This window comes from Letharia columbiana (genome assembly GCF_014066305.1).
Source record: "Letharia columbiana isolate WasteWater2 chromosome Unknown Sc0000008_s0, whole genome shotgun sequence".
NCBI lineage: Eukaryota > Fungi > Ascomycota > Lecanoromycetes > Lecanorales > Parmeliaceae > Letharia > Letharia columbiana.
Genome location: NW_023501044.1, coordinates 279,382 through 295,705, shown reverse-complemented (window position 1 = coordinate 295,705; position 16,324 = coordinate 279,382). Strand labels below are relative to the sequence as shown.

The 16,324-nt window shown below is 50.3% G+C and overlaps 4 protein-coding genes across 4 annotated transcripts; 3 read left to right on the top strand and 1 right to left on the bottom strand.

Annotated features, from left to right (window-relative positions):
- Nucleotides 1-126: 126 nt before the first annotated feature.
- Nucleotides 127-1,692, bottom strand: HO173_003425 (uncharacterized protein; the record flags this gene model as incomplete). Its single annotated transcript, XM_037305352.1, has 1 exon — nucleotides 127-1,692. One exon carries the CDS (start codon nucleotides 1,690-1,692, stop codon nucleotides 127-129), a length of 1,566 nt encoding a protein of 521 aa, XP_037167760.1.
- A 281-nt stretch (nucleotides 1,693-1,973) lies between these two features.
- Nucleotides 1,974-6,009, top strand: HO173_003424 (uncharacterized protein; the record flags this gene model as incomplete). The annotated part of the gene is made up of 4 exons (XM_037305351.1): nucleotides 1,974-2,217; nucleotides 2,369-4,442; nucleotides 4,644-5,928; nucleotides 5,983-6,009. 4 exons carry the CDS (start codon nucleotides 1,974-1,976, stop codon nucleotides 6,007-6,009), a joined length of 3,630 nt encoding a protein of 1,209 aa, XP_037167759.1.
- A 1,350-nt stretch (nucleotides 6,010-7,359) lies between these two features.
- Nucleotides 7,360-11,994, top strand: HO173_003423 (uncharacterized protein; the record flags this gene model as incomplete). The annotated part of the gene is made up of 8 exons (XM_037305350.1): nucleotides 7,360-7,515; nucleotides 7,583-8,293; nucleotides 8,526-8,696; nucleotides 8,861-9,323; nucleotides 10,243-10,421; nucleotides 10,481-10,562; nucleotides 10,615-10,652; nucleotides 10,798-11,994. The coding sequence occupies 8 exons, from the start codon at nucleotides 7,360-7,362 to the stop codon at nucleotides 11,992-11,994; spliced, it is 2,997 nt and encodes a 998-aa protein (XP_037167758.1).
- A 1,376-nt stretch (nucleotides 11,995-13,370) lies between these two features.
- On the top strand, nucleotides 13,371-16,165 carry HO173_003422 (uncharacterized protein; the record flags this gene model as incomplete). The annotated part of the gene is made up of 4 exons (XM_037305349.1): nucleotides 13,371-13,581; nucleotides 13,638-14,377; nucleotides 14,424-14,613; nucleotides 14,673-16,165. 4 exons carry the CDS (start codon nucleotides 13,371-13,373, stop codon nucleotides 16,163-16,165), a joined length of 2,634 nt encoding a protein of 877 aa, XP_037167757.1.
- Between the last annotated feature and the right edge of the window lie 159 nt (nucleotides 16,166-16,324).

Sequence of the window (16,324 nt, the reverse complement as noted above, 5' to 3'; positions counted from 1 at the left end):
TCAAAATATCGGTTATACAAGAGCGGTCTTAGGCTGTGCAAAAGCTTGCTTCTGACTAAATAGAAATTATGCTCCCTCGCAATGCTATGTACAACTCTAATCCTTCATCGTAGTTTCATACCTGCATTACTTGTTCAGCATGATGTTCAATCTCGAGAGGGGAATGAAAGGAGCATACCTCTTCCCCCTGAAAGCCCAAACACCCCAATTTCCACAACTTACATCCGTTGGGTCAAACTCGTTTAAATCCCACCTCAAGCTCCGAAATTTATTCTCTCCGGGCTCCATCAATATGTCCATCTCTCCACCCACCTTGTCTTCTACCCATTTTCGGTCTCGTTCCATGTCCCACTCTGTGTAACCGGTGGAGATGATAGGGACTTTGGTTTCCAATAATTGGGGGAGCGTATCTGCCCACTCGTGCGAACTGGCCGGATGGCCCAAACCAGGGTGAAAAAGAACGAAGCAGTCAAAGTAGGGGTCGTAAGGGTGGAATAGCCCGGCTTGGTGCAGTGTATGGTAGTATTCGACAAAGGTACTGATTTTCATCTCATGACTTATGCGATCTTCGACCACGGCACCGAATGGGTTCCCGGGCGTTCGCTCCGGGAGTGGAAATTCAGCGTCTCGATTTGTCATCGATTCTGGGCCGATGAAGATTAGATGGAAAGCAACGCGGGGAAAGATGAAAGATAATTGTTGCCACACCTCGCGAGGAAGAGAGGATTCGGCGCGGGCTCCGAGAATAAAGATACGAACGGGAGGGGGATTGAGACGGAGACCTTTTATAGTGCCGTCGGCGCCGGTGCGGGGAGGGTGTAGGGTGTAGCGGAGAGCGCTGAGAGACTTCAGTCCTTCGGTTGTGATACGGCCGTTTCGGCGGATATTGTACGGGCTGAGTTCGGAGAGTATGCTGCCAATAGTGACTGGGTAGGTGAGGAGCTTGGTTACTTGACGTAAGGGTCTTTCTTCGTTGATAGCCCTGTATTCACGCGTGTATAGGTACGTATCCCAATTGGTCATATTGACCAATGCCTCCTCCATCTGTGGGCCCGGGTACTCAAATTCAGGGAAGAAACGTCCGGAGCGCAGATCGTGGTCATCCTCGTTGATCTCTCGAAGGACGTCACATATCTCCGTATGGGACTCATAATCATCAGCCCAATGTTCTTCTGAACATGACACTGGTGTTCCACAATCAGGACATTCGAAGCGGACGAAAGCTGGGGGTTGCGTTGACTGTGCTCCTTTTCTTGCTTCTGGGTCGTGGGGAGACAGCGGCATTCGAGTCTGGTGATGGGAGGGATGAGAACAATAGGCGTGAGTCTTCATGAAAGCAGCTCTTCGCCGTATGTCTGGTGATGGCGAGTCCGAGAAGTGGTGAAAGAGGTTGTCGGGTTCGAGGAGGACATTGCCGGAGAGAGTGGTGGCTGAAGGCAGTTTTGCCCGTCCAGGAGGTGTAGCTATTTCCGGCGGCTCATCTACTGAGGTTTGTCCTTGATAATTTTGAGAGGTGACAGCACGCCGGTGAATTGGAGAACTGGGAATTGTTGCATTTTGTATGCTCGGTCTCGTACTTAAAGATCCCCATCTGCGCTGAAGAATTGAGCTGTATCCTTGAGTTTTGGTTCTGGTATTAGTGAATTTCTTTAGACTATGCAAGCACCTTGAGCAGGTGTATCCGGATTGCATCGCTACTATTGCTGCTGAGAGGTAAGAATGTGTATCTTCTTGAACCTATCAGCGTCATCAATAGGTCAGCCCTATTCAGCCCTACCAAAATCGAGATCCGCGCTAGTCAACTTGGATGGAGGCCTTCGGTACGCAAAAATTCCGCTTCGCTAGATCTTGCTTCAAAGCCATCTGCGTTCTTCTCTTCGACTGTGAGCAGACATCGCCGTGCAGAGTAAACCCAAGGTTGGTGTCATCTCACAATTGGGCTGATAGCCTGCGGGCTGAGAAACACCGAGAAAATGGCAGCGACGTCGAGCATGTTCATGTATTCTCTTACGATCCAGCCCCCTTCCTCCATAACACAGACGATACTCGGGCAGTTTGCGGGTACCAAAGAGCAACAGATAGTGACGGCCTCTGGCTCTCGACTCACCATCCACCGGCCAGACCCTGCCCAGGGCAAAATCACAACAATCCTATCTCAAGACTTGTTTGGCATCATACGGACACTGGCAGCATTCAGACTAGCGGGTAGTAACAAAGGTATGTAACTTCCCGTTGGCATTTGAAGCTTCATTTAGTGATTCTTGAAGTACGGAGAGGCAGCTCGACCGGACCCAGCAGCCATGACGGCTGTGCTGCCTCTAGATGCGGAATATATCTCGGAGAATTAGGCTGAGCTTGGTGTCTCTAGATTATATCATCATAGGATCCGACTCCGGACGTATCACCATAATCGAATACGTCCCTTCCCAAAATCGTTTCAATCGATTACACCTCGAGACATTTGGCAAATCAGGTATCCGGCGGGTAATACCAGGACAGTATCTTGCAGTGGACCCCAAGGGTAGGGCATGCCTCATAGCGTCGGTCGAAAAAAACAAACTCGTCTACGTTCTAAATCGAGACGCACAGGCTGAATTAACGATATCCTCTCCACTCGAGGCCCATAAAGCACAGACATTGGTGTTCGCACTTGTTGGACTTGACGTTGGATACGAAAACCCTGTTTTCGCGGCTCTGGAAGTCGACTACACAGAATGTGATCAAGATTCAACAGGTCAAGCTTTTGATGACTTGGAGAAACACTTGGTCTACTACGAGCTTGATCTAGGACTTAATCATGTCGTCCGGAAATGGACTGATCCTGTGGATCGGACAGCAACCATGTTATTCCAGGTTCCTGGGGGTGCAGATGGTCCCAGTGGAGTCCTTGTGTGCGGTCTGGACAACATCACCTACAGGCATTCCAACCAAGACCCATTTCGAGTGGCCATTCCAAGGCGAAGAGGAGCCACAGAAAACCCTGAGCGCAAAAGGTACATTATCGCTGGTGTCATGCACAAAATGCGAGGAGCTTTCTTCTTCCTGCTGCAGAGCGAGGACGGAGATATGTTCAAAGTCACGCTTGAAATGGTAGAAGATGAAGCCGGCCAACCAACTGGTGAAGTGAAAAAGCTGAAGATCAAGTACTTCGACACTGTTCCTATAGCCACCAACCTTTGCATCCTCAAAAGCGGGTTTCTTTTCGTTGCAAGCGAAACAGGCAACCATCATTTTTACCAGTTTGAGAAGCTCGGGGACGACGATGAAGAGACCGAGTTCGATAGCGACTTGTTTCCCGTGGACCCGACCGAAAAGTACGAAGCAATTTACTTCCATCCGCGAGGAGCTGAAAATGTCAACCTGGTAGAAAGCATTGATTCGATGAATCCTCAGCTGGACTGCAAAGTTGCAAATCTTACGGAAGAGGACGCGCCTCAAATATACTCTATTTGTGGGAGTGGGGCACGAAGTTCTTTTCGGACGCTCAAACATGGCTTGGAGGTCAACGACATTGTGGATTCGGAGTTACCCTATGTTCCGTCCGCTGTCTGGACTACCAAGATCACCCGCGGCGACGAATACGATGCTTACATTGTGCTCTCTTTCAACAATGGGACCTTGGTCTTGAGCATTGGTGAGACAGTAGAAGAAGTCACCGACACCGGATTTCTTTCATCTGCTCCAACACTCGCAGTCCAACAGCTTGGCGAAGATGCTTTGATTCAAGTACACCCGAAAGGGATCAGGCATATCAGAGCAGATCGGCGAGTCAACGAATGGCCAGCACCTCAACATCGATCTATTGTTGCAGCAACAACAAATGAGCGACAAGTTGCGGTGGCCTTGAGTTCTGGGGAGATTGTATACTTCGAGATGGATCAAGACGGATCTCTAGCAGAGTACGACGAAAAGCGAGAGATGAGCGGTACTGTAACATGCTTGAGTCTCGGTGAAGTTCCAGAAGGCCGTGTCCGAAGCCAGTTCCTCGCTGTCGGCTGCGATGACTCCACCGTACGAATATTGAGTCTGGATCCGGACTCTACATTAGAGAACAAGTCTGTTCAAGCCTTGACTTCCGCGCCGAGCGCGCTTGCAGTCATGGCAATGGCAGATTCAACATCCGGTGGATCCACGCTTTATTTGCATATAGGTCTCTATTCCGGCGTTTATCTTCGCACAGTCCTCGATGAAGTCACTGGTGAGCTCTCAGACACGCGAACGCGCTTCCTCGGTCCTAAACCTGCCAAGCTGTTTCGAGTGTCTGTCAAAGGGCAGGCATCTGTTCTTGCACTGAGCTCTCGGCCATGGCTTGGATATTCTGATCCCCAGACGAAAGGCTTCATGCTCACGCCTTTAGACTACGTTGGATTAGAATACGCTTCGAACTTCAGCAGTGAGCAGTGTCCGGAGGGGATGGTCGGAATCGAGGGGAAGAGCTTGAGGTGAGCCCCTCGTCATTGTTGTGCCTTCATTCAAATTTGCCAGATATGATGATGCATAAGCGGTTTCCTCCGATGTCAATTGCGACAATGAGGAAAAATCCTTTAATACTTCCAATTGTTCCTTCTGAACTATGGCTCTCTCCCATCTTATACGAACAACGTGCGGTTTTACTCCGTTGGGGCTAATGCAACTCTACCTAGAATCTTCTCCATCGACAAGCTGGGCAATAATCTTCTCCAACAGTCGATTCCCCTTACGTACACCCCGCGAAAGTTTGTTCGCCATCCAGACCAACCTCTGTTCTATACCATTGAAGCCGATAACAATACCCTTTCCCCATCCACTAAGCAACGACTTTTGAATGATTCCAACCTTACTAATGGTGACGCCGCTGAGCTCCCACCCGACGAATTTGGCTATCCTCGTGCTCAAGGCCATTGGGCGTCGTGTATACATATCATTGATCCCGTAATCGCCAAAGCGGTTCTTCAGCAGATCGATCTAGAAGACAACGAGGTTGCTGTCAGTATAGCGGCTGTTTCATTCTCGAGTCAGGATGATGAAACATTCCTTATAGTTGGTACCGGAAAAGACGTAGTGGTAGCTCCGCGATCATTTACTGCCGGCTTCATCTATGTCTACCGCTTCCTCGAAGATGGCAAAGAGCTAGAATTCATCCACAAAACCAAAATTGAGGAACCACCGCAAGCACTGCTTGGTTTTCAAGGTCGTCTTTTAGCCGGGGTTGGCAATGAGCTTCGCATATACGACCTAGGTCTCAAACAGCTGCTACGAAAATGCCAAGCCCAAGTGGTGCCTAATCTTGTCGTTGGTCTACAAACCCAAGGCAGCCGCATCATCGTCAGCGACGTGCAGGAGAGTGTTGTTTACGTTGTCTACAAATTTCAAGAAAATCGCTTGATAGCCTTCGTGGATGACGTGATTGCAAGATGGACGACATGCAGTACCATGGTCGACTATGAGACCGTTGCTGGTGGCGATAAGTTTGGAAACATTTGGCTGCTACGCTGCCCTCAAAAGGCCTCCGAAGAAGCTGACGAGGATGGCTCGGGCGCTCATCTCATTCACGAAAGGCAGTACCTTCAAGGCGCGCCCAATCGCATTTCCTTGATGTGTCACTTTTTTGCGCAAGATGTGCCTACAAGTATACAAAAGACGCAGCTGGTGGCTGGAGGACGGGATGTCCTTGTTTGGACGGGCTTGCAAGGGACTTTAGGTATTTTTGTGCCATTCGTCAGCCGAGAAGACGTGGACTTTTTCCAGACACTGGAGCAACATTTGAGAAGTGAAGACGCACCCCTGGCCGGTCGAGATCATCTCATCTATCGGGGATATTATGCGCCGGTCAAGGGAATGATCGATGGAGACTTATGCGAGCGGTACGCGTTGCTGCCCAGCGACAAGAAGCAGATGATTGCTGGAGAGCTGGACAGGTCGGTACGAGAGATCGAGCGCAAGATATCTGTGAGTCCTACCCTATCCACATCCACGGACCCACAAACGTTGACGGATCTGCAGGATATGCGAACAAGAGTAGCTTACTGATCTTGGGCTGTGCGGGCCGAAAAAGGTTGGGTGCCCTGGATGCTGGGAGCAGGCAAACTGGTGCTACGGCGATGATTGTGATGTACATACATCTCTCAATACCTACCCATCAGTCTTTTGACTCTCCATCGTGTCCTTCCTTGCATTTCAATCCTTCCAACACTCCAAGTCTCTCACCTCGCTCGGTCTTCCGCTTCCACATCGCATGATCTTGAGCTGGATGCGACTCTCATCTGTGTGAGTCGTATGAGACAAGACTATCCATCGACGATATTTGAGTACGAGATCGTCCATTGAGCTTGGCCGTTCGGGGTCATTTGCTCCACATCCAGGATGTATCGGCGTAATTATCCGTCGAGACAGATGGACGTATCTTACATTAGCCAGTAGATCACGTGAGAGGTCGCTGTTAGAAAGTATGGTGCTGTAGCTGAAGGTTTGTTCCGAAGATGTATTCGGTTGCACCCAATAACACTATGCTTGCGTTCTAGCTAATCGATGGTAAATCCTTGCCTTGACAGGAGCAAATGGACATTGAAATCGCGCTGCTAGTCTGCCTTGCCCAGGTGAATGCTTTGAACCTTAAAGTGCTTCTGATAAAATATATCTAAGATTTCGATGTGGTGATATAACGGGGCAAAGTTGGATCCAAGATTGGAAAGAACCATTGGTATATTTACACTATTCATAGACCGCAGCTCATTTTTGTTCTTAAACGCCTTATCGACTGACTGCACATGTAATATCCTTCCGATCATCATCATCACACTTCACCATTTTCTTTCGTTCGGGTGAAGTGTAACTTGATGCCCAAATTCTACTTCACATCCTACCTCAGGCCCTTACAGTGAATTCGAGTGACAGAACATCTTCATTGTTTGTCTATCCCCATCATCATTAACGACAATCATCGAATTTTCCAAGCTGCTGCCCCACTGGCGAGAAAGCTTTACCTCCTGCTCACGTCGGCTACTTGAGCTCATCTTTCCTCAATATCTCGAATCGACAACTCAACACTGCAGGTAGGAAACACAGGTATGCATATTTGACTAGAGCAGCAAAGTTACGCATGATGACCAAGTCAGGAAGGCCTAGAATTGATCCATGAGTTTGCGAGCCATTTCAATGCAAACATTGGTGATCCTACTAACATGCCAAGCTCGACCATATCTGTGCGAATCGAAATCAATGAAACTATTGCAGCATCATTGGTACATGCCTGCAAAGATGTCGTACCCCTAGACTTTCTTCACTAACACCTGCACCACTCAAGTCAGGTAGCCTCAGTGGCGACTCACACGACAGAGACAGTGGCAACCCAAACGGCAACTCTCTTGAGTAACAACAACGATGGCGTCATCCTTATGTCAAACCCACTACGAAATATTGGGCATCACCCATCAAGCACAGCTGAAGGAAGTAAGAGATGCGTACCGCAAGTTGGCTCTGAAATGTCACCCGGACAAAGATCCTCGCAATCCTCGAGCCGTTGCAGCCTTCCAAAAGGTCACTACAGGCCCCATTCTACAGGAGCTGCTTATGATGGCTGACTAGCATATCTGCTATTACACAGCTCGGCGCAGCGTATGAGACTCTCTCCGACGAGAACCGTCGAGCGAAATATGACGGAACCCTCTCATCAAGCCAAAAGGCAAGGCAACCGCCACAGCCAGCTAATTGGCCATCTCAGAGATCGTCCGATCCCGATGCTCCTACCCGTGCGTGGCAAGAAGACATGCGAAAGCGGACTTGGGACTGGTCGAGGAGAGCACAAGAGAGGGCAGACCAAGCACGCCGTGAAGACGATGAATACTGGAGTGGCCCGACTTATGCGCATGGTGCTACTGATCGCAGTGGATGGGGCAAGCAATGGGATCGGGAACAGAAGGATAGGTACGATCTTTTTGAGCATCAGCAGCGACAGCGTGCAGCTCGCAAGGAAGCTCGCAAGGAGGCGGAAAGGACGAAACGTGATCTTAGTACACCACCACCACGAGATCGGGAGAAAGCCGAAAGAGAGAGGCGTGAAGACGGTGGATATTGGGGCAAACCGACGTCCCCACAGCAACCTGACCCAGACTGGCCAGACAAGGTAGAGAAGGAATTCCAAGAAAGACTCGAGAAGGAGAAGAAAGAACGAGCAGATCGCAAGAAGGCAGAAAGAGAGCAATCCGAAAAGAAATGGCCGGCTGAGCTAGTGCTTCTGCTCTCCAATATCATCAGCATCGGTGCCGAAATTGACAAAACACAAGTCAAGGTGGATGAGTCTTTAAGGGCAACGAAGGTACGTCATCTCGGAGCGACTCTCCCCTATTCGAAACGTCAGTCTGAGCCGTGGGACATGGCTCGGGAGTGGAGAAAGGGTTTCTTCCCCAGGTATGGTCTAGAAACTGGTCTTATGACTCCAATGCGTGTCACGAGATGGCATTATTTTTCCCCTACCTGTGCCACTTGACTTGTCTTAGTAGTTGAGTCTGTTCTTGAAAATGGTATACTGACTTCAAAATCATCATCAGGATGAAAGAGAAGACGAGGATTACGAGCAGATCTTTCATCTACCAATCAAGCGAAAATCTCTGGAAAGACGTCTCAATGAGTGCCTAGACGAGTACAAGCGGGTAGTAAAATTGCTAAGAGCTCGGGGGCGGGAGCAAGAGGCTACTGAAGCCGACGTCAAGCTGCGAGAGGTGTGTACATTTCAGAGCGATTCCTTCCTAGTTTTTACGTCTACCGGAGCCGCAAAAGGTAATTCAGAGGTGAAGAGCACTTCTAACCCTGATTGTACCCCACTGAACTGGCTTGCGATCGAACTTGAGTTCTTGAAGAGGGTCTGCTGACCCTGTTTCTTTAGGCAAGGAAAGAGGTCGCAAGAGGTGACAGAGCAAGTCGCAAAAGAAGCTCCCAAGGAGAGCAAGCCGAGTCAACAACGGAGACAAAGACGAAAAGGAAAGCAAAGAAGGACCAAATGAAGCCGTCGGTCAACAATGAAGGCTCTTTACCCAATCAAAACTTGGGTGCACCTCACCCATCCGAATGTGGGAGCAAGCGTAGCAACGCTGGACAGCCATTTCTAAAAACGATGCCGCCCCTGTATGACGGGCAAAGTGATGAAGACACGACCCGGCAGCAACAACCCTCTCGTGAAGACGTGACTAACCCAAGAGTGAGCTACGACGGCTCTGATCCCGACCGAGGCTTCACTGAGGCTACGCCCGAACCTTCGATTGCTGGCGACGATGATGATGACAGTGACGAGGATTACGACCCTCCTTTCTGCAACGACTTTCACGATTCTCACATGGAAGTACACCGAGGTACGTACATTTCGGAGCCAATCCTCCCTATATGGTACAGAGATTGAGTCGCAAGACATGTTTTGGGAGCAAGAGGACCTTTCTACTCCTGAGACCTGTCTTGCAACTCTATTACTTGATTCGAATAAGCAATGCTGACTCCGAAACCCGCGTTAGAGTTCTGGGACATTATCGACTCGTGGCATGAATGCAACTTCTGCCACAAAGTCTGTACGGTCATGCGATGCCCAGAGTGTGATGTACAGGCTTGTGCGTACTGCAAGGATATACACGGCTAGGAAATTCCGACTTCCGAAGCTCGAGTTGTCCACGTGGATGGCCAAGTGACGTTGATGACATTCGTAAGGCGTATCAGTCTAGGCCTGTAAAAACCAGTCAATGAGACGATATGTCTCATTACCAAAGAAGCTCGATTGACATCTTCTGGCTCTTCCCAAGGTGGTATGCTGCCCAACATTTTTTCAGTGGGGGTCAACATCGAGATATGTCAATTGGGAAACATTCTTAGTAGGAGTTCGAGATTGCTCGGCACGGTTTTAGAGAGAATCCATGCTGGTTGCTGCAAGATGTCCTAGATCTGAGCAATGCAAGACAGTGTTTCTTTTCGGTGTATATTTTGTTAAGTGTTGGCGGTGTTCAAAAGAATGGAATCGCATGTTGAATAACCTTCAAATCGAGTCTCCTATTCCCCCACTTTCCACATCTGTTCCACCTTCCCGAAAGGCAGGAGAGCACTAAGGCAGGTACACGAGTAGCGTCTACTGATGACGCAGATAAGAACATCCAAAGCCCGACAAAACCTGTTTCATTCTCGGTTCCTCAAACGTGTTCTGTCTACTAGGTTGGGCAACGCAAAGATGTACGATTCGGGGCCAGCAAAACCGAGACGTCGTCGAAGCTACTCTAATCAGACTCGCAGATCTGACCATGGAGCCCTACGACCTCCTTGTCATCAACGGTCTAGTCGTCACTGCCTCTGATATCGGCCACTATGACATCGCCATTAAGGACGAGAAGATAGCCCTTCTAGCCCCAAAGGGCTCGTTGGCCGAAATCGCAGCAAAGAGAGTCATTGATGCTGAAGGTGGATATGTCATGGTATGTTGTGCTTTTCCAAATATTGTTGAGGACGTGATGCTGACCTGAGGGTCCCCTAGCCGGGAGGCGTCGATGCTCACGTTCACCTTGACGAACCGCCGCTTTTTGGTAAAGGAAAAACTGCAGACGATTATGAAACAGGTACCATATACCTACTTTTCAGAACCACCAGAGCGCTAAAGAGACACAATAGGAACCAGATCAGCTATCTGCGGCGGCACAACCACAGTCGTATGTCTAAATTTCGGAGCAAAGTCATCATATTCGGTGCTTAATGAGAGTCCTCAGGATGTTTCGAGAAAATCATACTCACGCACCTTGTCCTATGGCTTCTTTTCCACCTCAAAGAAGAATGACTGACTCCGGAAACTCGAAGGTAACATTCGCGCCTCAAAGCAAAAGCGATCCCTCCCTTCTCTCCGTCCTGCAACAAACCCACGTCAAAGCAAATAAGAACTGCTACACAGATTACTCCTTCCACCTCCTCATCTCCAATCCTACCCCAGACGTCCTCTCCGAGTTTTCTGCCCTTCGCGAACAGGGTATCTCGAGTTTGAAGATCTACATGACATACGAAGCTCTCCAACTCCGCGACAACCAGATCCTAGACGTCCTTCTGGAAGCGCGCAGGAATGGTATCACGACATTGATCCACGCCGAAAATGGGGATATACTCTCGTGGATGACTGAACAACTGGAGAGCAGAGGATTGTATGCGCCGAAGTACCACGCTACATCCCGTCCTCAGATTGTGGAAACGGAGGCTACGAATCGTGCCATCGCTCTGTCTTCTATCATCGACACACCTATCCTGATTGTACATGTCTCTTCTCCATCAGCAGCGAAGCATATCAGGCATGCACAGACCAAGGGATTACCGATTTATGCGGAGACATGCCCGCAATACCTCTTTCTGACCCATTCCGATCTCGATAAACCAGGATTCGAGGGCGCCAAATGCGTCTGTTCACCACCGCCCCGCGAGGGATCAGAGGACCACGAGGCCATTTGGCGCGGTCTTTCGAATGGCACTTTCACTATACTCTCATCGGATCACTGCCCTTTCGACTACGACGACCGTGAAGCGGGCAAGAAAAGCGTGCTTATTGAGGGATACCCAGAAGGCAGATTCAGATATATACCGAATGGCTGCCCCGGTGTGGAGACAAGATTATCGCTTGTCCTTGGGGAAGGGGAGGAAAGACTGGGGTTAAGCAAATTTGTGGAAGTCACGAGTACGAATGCGGCGAAGTTGTATGGGCTCTATCCCAAAAAAGGAACATTACTGCCGGGATTGAGTGATGCGGATTTGTGTATCTGGTATCCCGAGGGAACGTTGGAGCCATTCAGGGTGAGTAACGGACAGCTGCATCATCACGTCGACTATACGCCTTATGAGGGAAGGGAAGTGGGGAATTGGCCGAGGTGGACAATCTTGAGAGGGAAAGTCATGTGGGCGCGCGATGAAGGAGGAATAGTGGGTGAGAAAGGCTTTGGAGAATTTATCCGGAGAGGAGCGAGTGTGATGGCAAAGAGAGGAGAGAAAGATGATTGGGAGGTGGAAAGGTTGTAGGTGGGTCTTCCCCACTTGAACTACGGCATACATGATGTACGAGGCTAGACCGTTGCGATGAAGTCAGCATCATAAGCATCACTTGCCGGTGATATTAAGAAGAGTGTGACTCCGTCTTGTTGATTGGGCCTGCTACAAAGTTTTGAAAGGAGTTTGGAGAAAGCCGAGCAAAGCAAAGCAAAGCAGAGCAGAGCAGAAGAAGTGATTGAAAGGTTAGGGAGGTAGGCTTATTGATAAAGTACCTAAAGTACATTATGTACCTAGTGATAAAGTAGCTTAGCTTGGGAACTGGACAGCGAATCGGCGGGAAAGCGGTCAGTAGCGCCGGCTTTTCCCCGCAATCTTATGACCGCCGACTCCGAGGCTCTGAGATTTCATGTTTGACGGATGCTTGCTTAAAAGTAACTTATTTAAGTAAGGTAATCTTACGCGCTGTATTGCTTCATGCTTCATGCATAAAGTAACGCACGCAGATGAAAAAAGATGAAAAAAGATGAAAAAGGAGTAAAGTTTGCAGCATATGCAGGATAGACGCAGAATATATGCAGGCCAACAAAGCAGCTGACATGCGACGGCTTTTTCTTCTTCCTTTTTTCATCTTTGTACAAGGTACGTGCAGACGGAGTACAGCATCTTTCTTCCCCCCTTCCCCGCATCTTCAACGTCCCAGACTCCCAGAGCCAGCCAGTCAATTTGCTTCGAATCCCGAAATACTTGCAAAATACCATTCCTTCCGCCACTCGGGACTTCCACTCTTGCGACAATTCACGCACGGAGTCCCATGATTCCCTCGTTCCATCATCTCCTCCTTCCCCTCACGCCGTGTACTTTTCCGTGTCAAAGCACTTTCCTCATCATGACTAGTAGTCATGTATTGCTTTTCTTTTCCGGACATTAATTTCTCGTGTCTGCTGACTTGGTGTCTGACACGTGTGACATATGAACAGTAGCAGTAAGTCCGATAGTGGGAAAGATGCAAACCTTTACTCCTGCTTCCGGACATGTTGATCTCTCTTTTTTCACCGAGAGGCCCAACCATACCCATGTTCATAAGGGAAAACGTTGGAAAGATGCAAACCCTTCACTCCTCCGGCGATGTCGATCTCTTCTGTCCACTGAGAGGCCCGAGCATACCCGTGCACTCATGTGCATTCGCATGGAACCCGTGACTGAAATGCGGGGAATTGTTTGTACTTTCTTCTCATTCTCTCCACTCTCACCCTCAGCGCGGGCAGGTGGATCTAGAAGTAGGCATGCCTATAAGTATGGGGGGTTAAGAAGTGTAGAAATGCTTTCTTTCTCGAACATCACTCGATCAGACCAACCTTCTCTCCTCTTTTCTTTTCCTCCTTTTGTCCCAAGTCATCATTTTCATCATGTTCTCCGTAATTGGAGCCGCTGTGCTCCTCCTGGGTTCTCTGAGACCCGTACTCTCTCAAAATATAAGCGGTTGCCCAGGCTATACAGCTAGCAATGTCGCCCAGACCGACTCAGGTCTGACTGCCTCACTGACGCTGGCTGGGGACGCATGCAACGTCTACGGCTACGACCTTCCGGATCTAACGCTCCTGGTCGAATATCAAACAGGTTGGTTGCAAGGCTTGTGACACGATATGATTGAGAAGAGGCTAACAACCTCACAGACTCTCGCCTTCATATCCAAATATTTGATCAGAGTGAAACAGTATACCAAGTCCCGGAGTCGGTCGTAGGGCGGCCTGGCAACGACACCGTTGCTGTTGCAAGCTCACTCTTATCATTCAATCTGACCCAGGATCCATTCTCTTTCGCCGTCCAGCGCACAGATAGCGGGGAGTCCATCTTTGACACTTCGGGAATGGCCCTCGTTTTCGAGTCCCAGTATGTCCGACTTCGCACTTCGCTTCCGAGTAATCCGAATATCTATGGATTTGGAGAAGACACCGACCCTTTCCGTCGCCCAACTACTGACTACGTTCGCACATTGTGGTCTCGAGATGCGTACTTGATCCCACCAGGAACCAACCTCTACGGAAATCACCCCATCTACTTCGAGTACCGCGAGAGCACCAGTGAGACCCATGGGGTCTTCATGTTGAACAGCGATGGTATGGATCTCGACATTAACAGCGATTCCGCGGGGCAGTATCTCGAATACAACATGATCGGAGGGATCGTCGATCTCTACGTCCTTGCTGGCCCGGGCCCAGTCGACGTTGCTAGGCAATACAGCGACGTCATCGGCCAGCCCACCATGATGCCATATTGGGGCTTCGGGTTCCATCAGTGTCGATACGGCATGCAGGATGTCTACGAGGTCGCCGCGGTCGTTGCAAACTACTCAGCTGCTGACATACCCTTGGAGACAATGTGGACCGACATCGACTACATGGATTTGCGAAAGGTAAATCAACTCCCCATCACTGCCAAATGGAAGCTGACAAATCAAGGTCTTCACGTTGGATCCTGATCGATTCCCATTGGAGAAGATGCAGGAGCTCGTTACTTACCTTCATGATCACGAGCAGCATTACATCATGATGGTAGACCCTGCCGTGGCGTATCAGAACTACTCTGCTTTTGAGAACGGTGAGAGTGCGGGTATATTCCTAAAGAATAGCGATGGTTCCATCTACCAAGGTAAGTGATTCACAGTGGCAGACTTCTCGTTAGGACTTATGACTCAACTCATGAATTAGGCGTTGTCTGGCCCGGTATCACCGCCTTCCCAGACTGGTTCAATCCGGCCACCCAGGGCTATTGGAACGGCGAATTCTCCAGCTTCTTCAGTCCAACGGATGGGGTTGACATCGATGCCCTCTGGATCGACATGAATGAAGCCTCCAACTTCTGCCCCTACCCGTGCAGTGACCCAGCAGCGTTCGCCGTCTCCAACGATGACCCCCCTGCACCTCCACCAGTCCGCCCTAACGCAGGCTATCCGATCCCCGGATTTCCAACAGACTTCCAGCCCTCCTCCTCCAGCCGCATAAAGCGGGGGCAAAGCCTCAAAAAGAGACAAATGGGAACTGCGGGCGGCATGATGGGCCTGCCAAACCGCGACCTCATCAACCCACCATATCCCATCCACGACGCAGCCGGCTCCATTAGCAATCTCACGCTCGACACCAATCTCATTCACTCCAACGGCCTTGCCGAATACGACACCCATAACCTCTTCGGCACCATGATGAGCGAAACTAGCCGCGGCGCAATGCTTAACCGCCGCCCCGGCCTACGACCGATGGTGATAACCCGGAGCACATTCGCAGGCGCCGGCCGCTACGTCGGCCACTGGCTCGGCGACAACAACTCCGACTGGTTTCACTACCAAATCTCGATTGCCGAAATGATTGCATTCGCAGCCATCTATCAGATCCCGATGGTCGGATCCGACGTCTGTGGCTACGCTGGCGACACGACCGAAGAGCTCTGTGCACGCTGGGCTATGCTGGGAGCATTCTACCCCTTCTACCGCAACCACGACGCCACCGGGGTCGCCCATCAGGAATACTACCTCTGGCCAACCGTTACCGAAGCCGCGCAAGTAGCAATCAAGGCGCGCTACCAACTCCTCGACTACATTTACACCGCCCTCTACCAGCAATCCGTCGACGGCACACCGCTCCTGAACCCCATGTTCTTCCTCTACCCCACCGATACCAACACCCTGTCTCTGGACTTGCAATACTTCTACGGGCCCTCCATCCTAGTGGCGCCCGTGACGGACGAGGGCGCCACCAGCGTCTCCGTCTACTTCCCCGATGACCAATTCTACGACTTCTTCACCTACGAACCCCTCCGCGGCAGCGGCTCGTCCGTCACCATCAACGCAAATCTGACTCAGATCCCCGTGTACATCAAAGGCGGCGCCATCCTCCCCCTCCGCTCCGACGGCGCCAACACGACCGCCGCACTGCGCGAGCTCGATTTCAATCTCGTCGTAGCGCCGGGGCTCGACGGCAAAGCGTCCGGGTCTCTATACCTCGATGACGGGGTGTCGATCACGCAGGCCGCGACGTCGGTGATCGGATTCGCGTACGACGGGTCGACTTTGACCATGAGCGGGACGTTTGGGTACGATGTGGGGAATGTGAGTATCGCGGATGTGGTATTGTTGAGTGCGACGGGGAGTCCCACGACGACAACGGCGAACAAGCCGCTGACGGGTGGGTTCAGCATGTCTTTGTAAGGATAAGGTTGGGGGTGGGGGGAAGTTGAGTGTGGTAGCTTAGTACAACATAGCCTAGGACCATAGGGTGCAGCAAAAGCAAAAAGCTTGATACGAAGACATCTGCACTTGCACGCAATGATTGGGCTCAGCCTCGAGTACTCGTCTTTATTTCTCCGA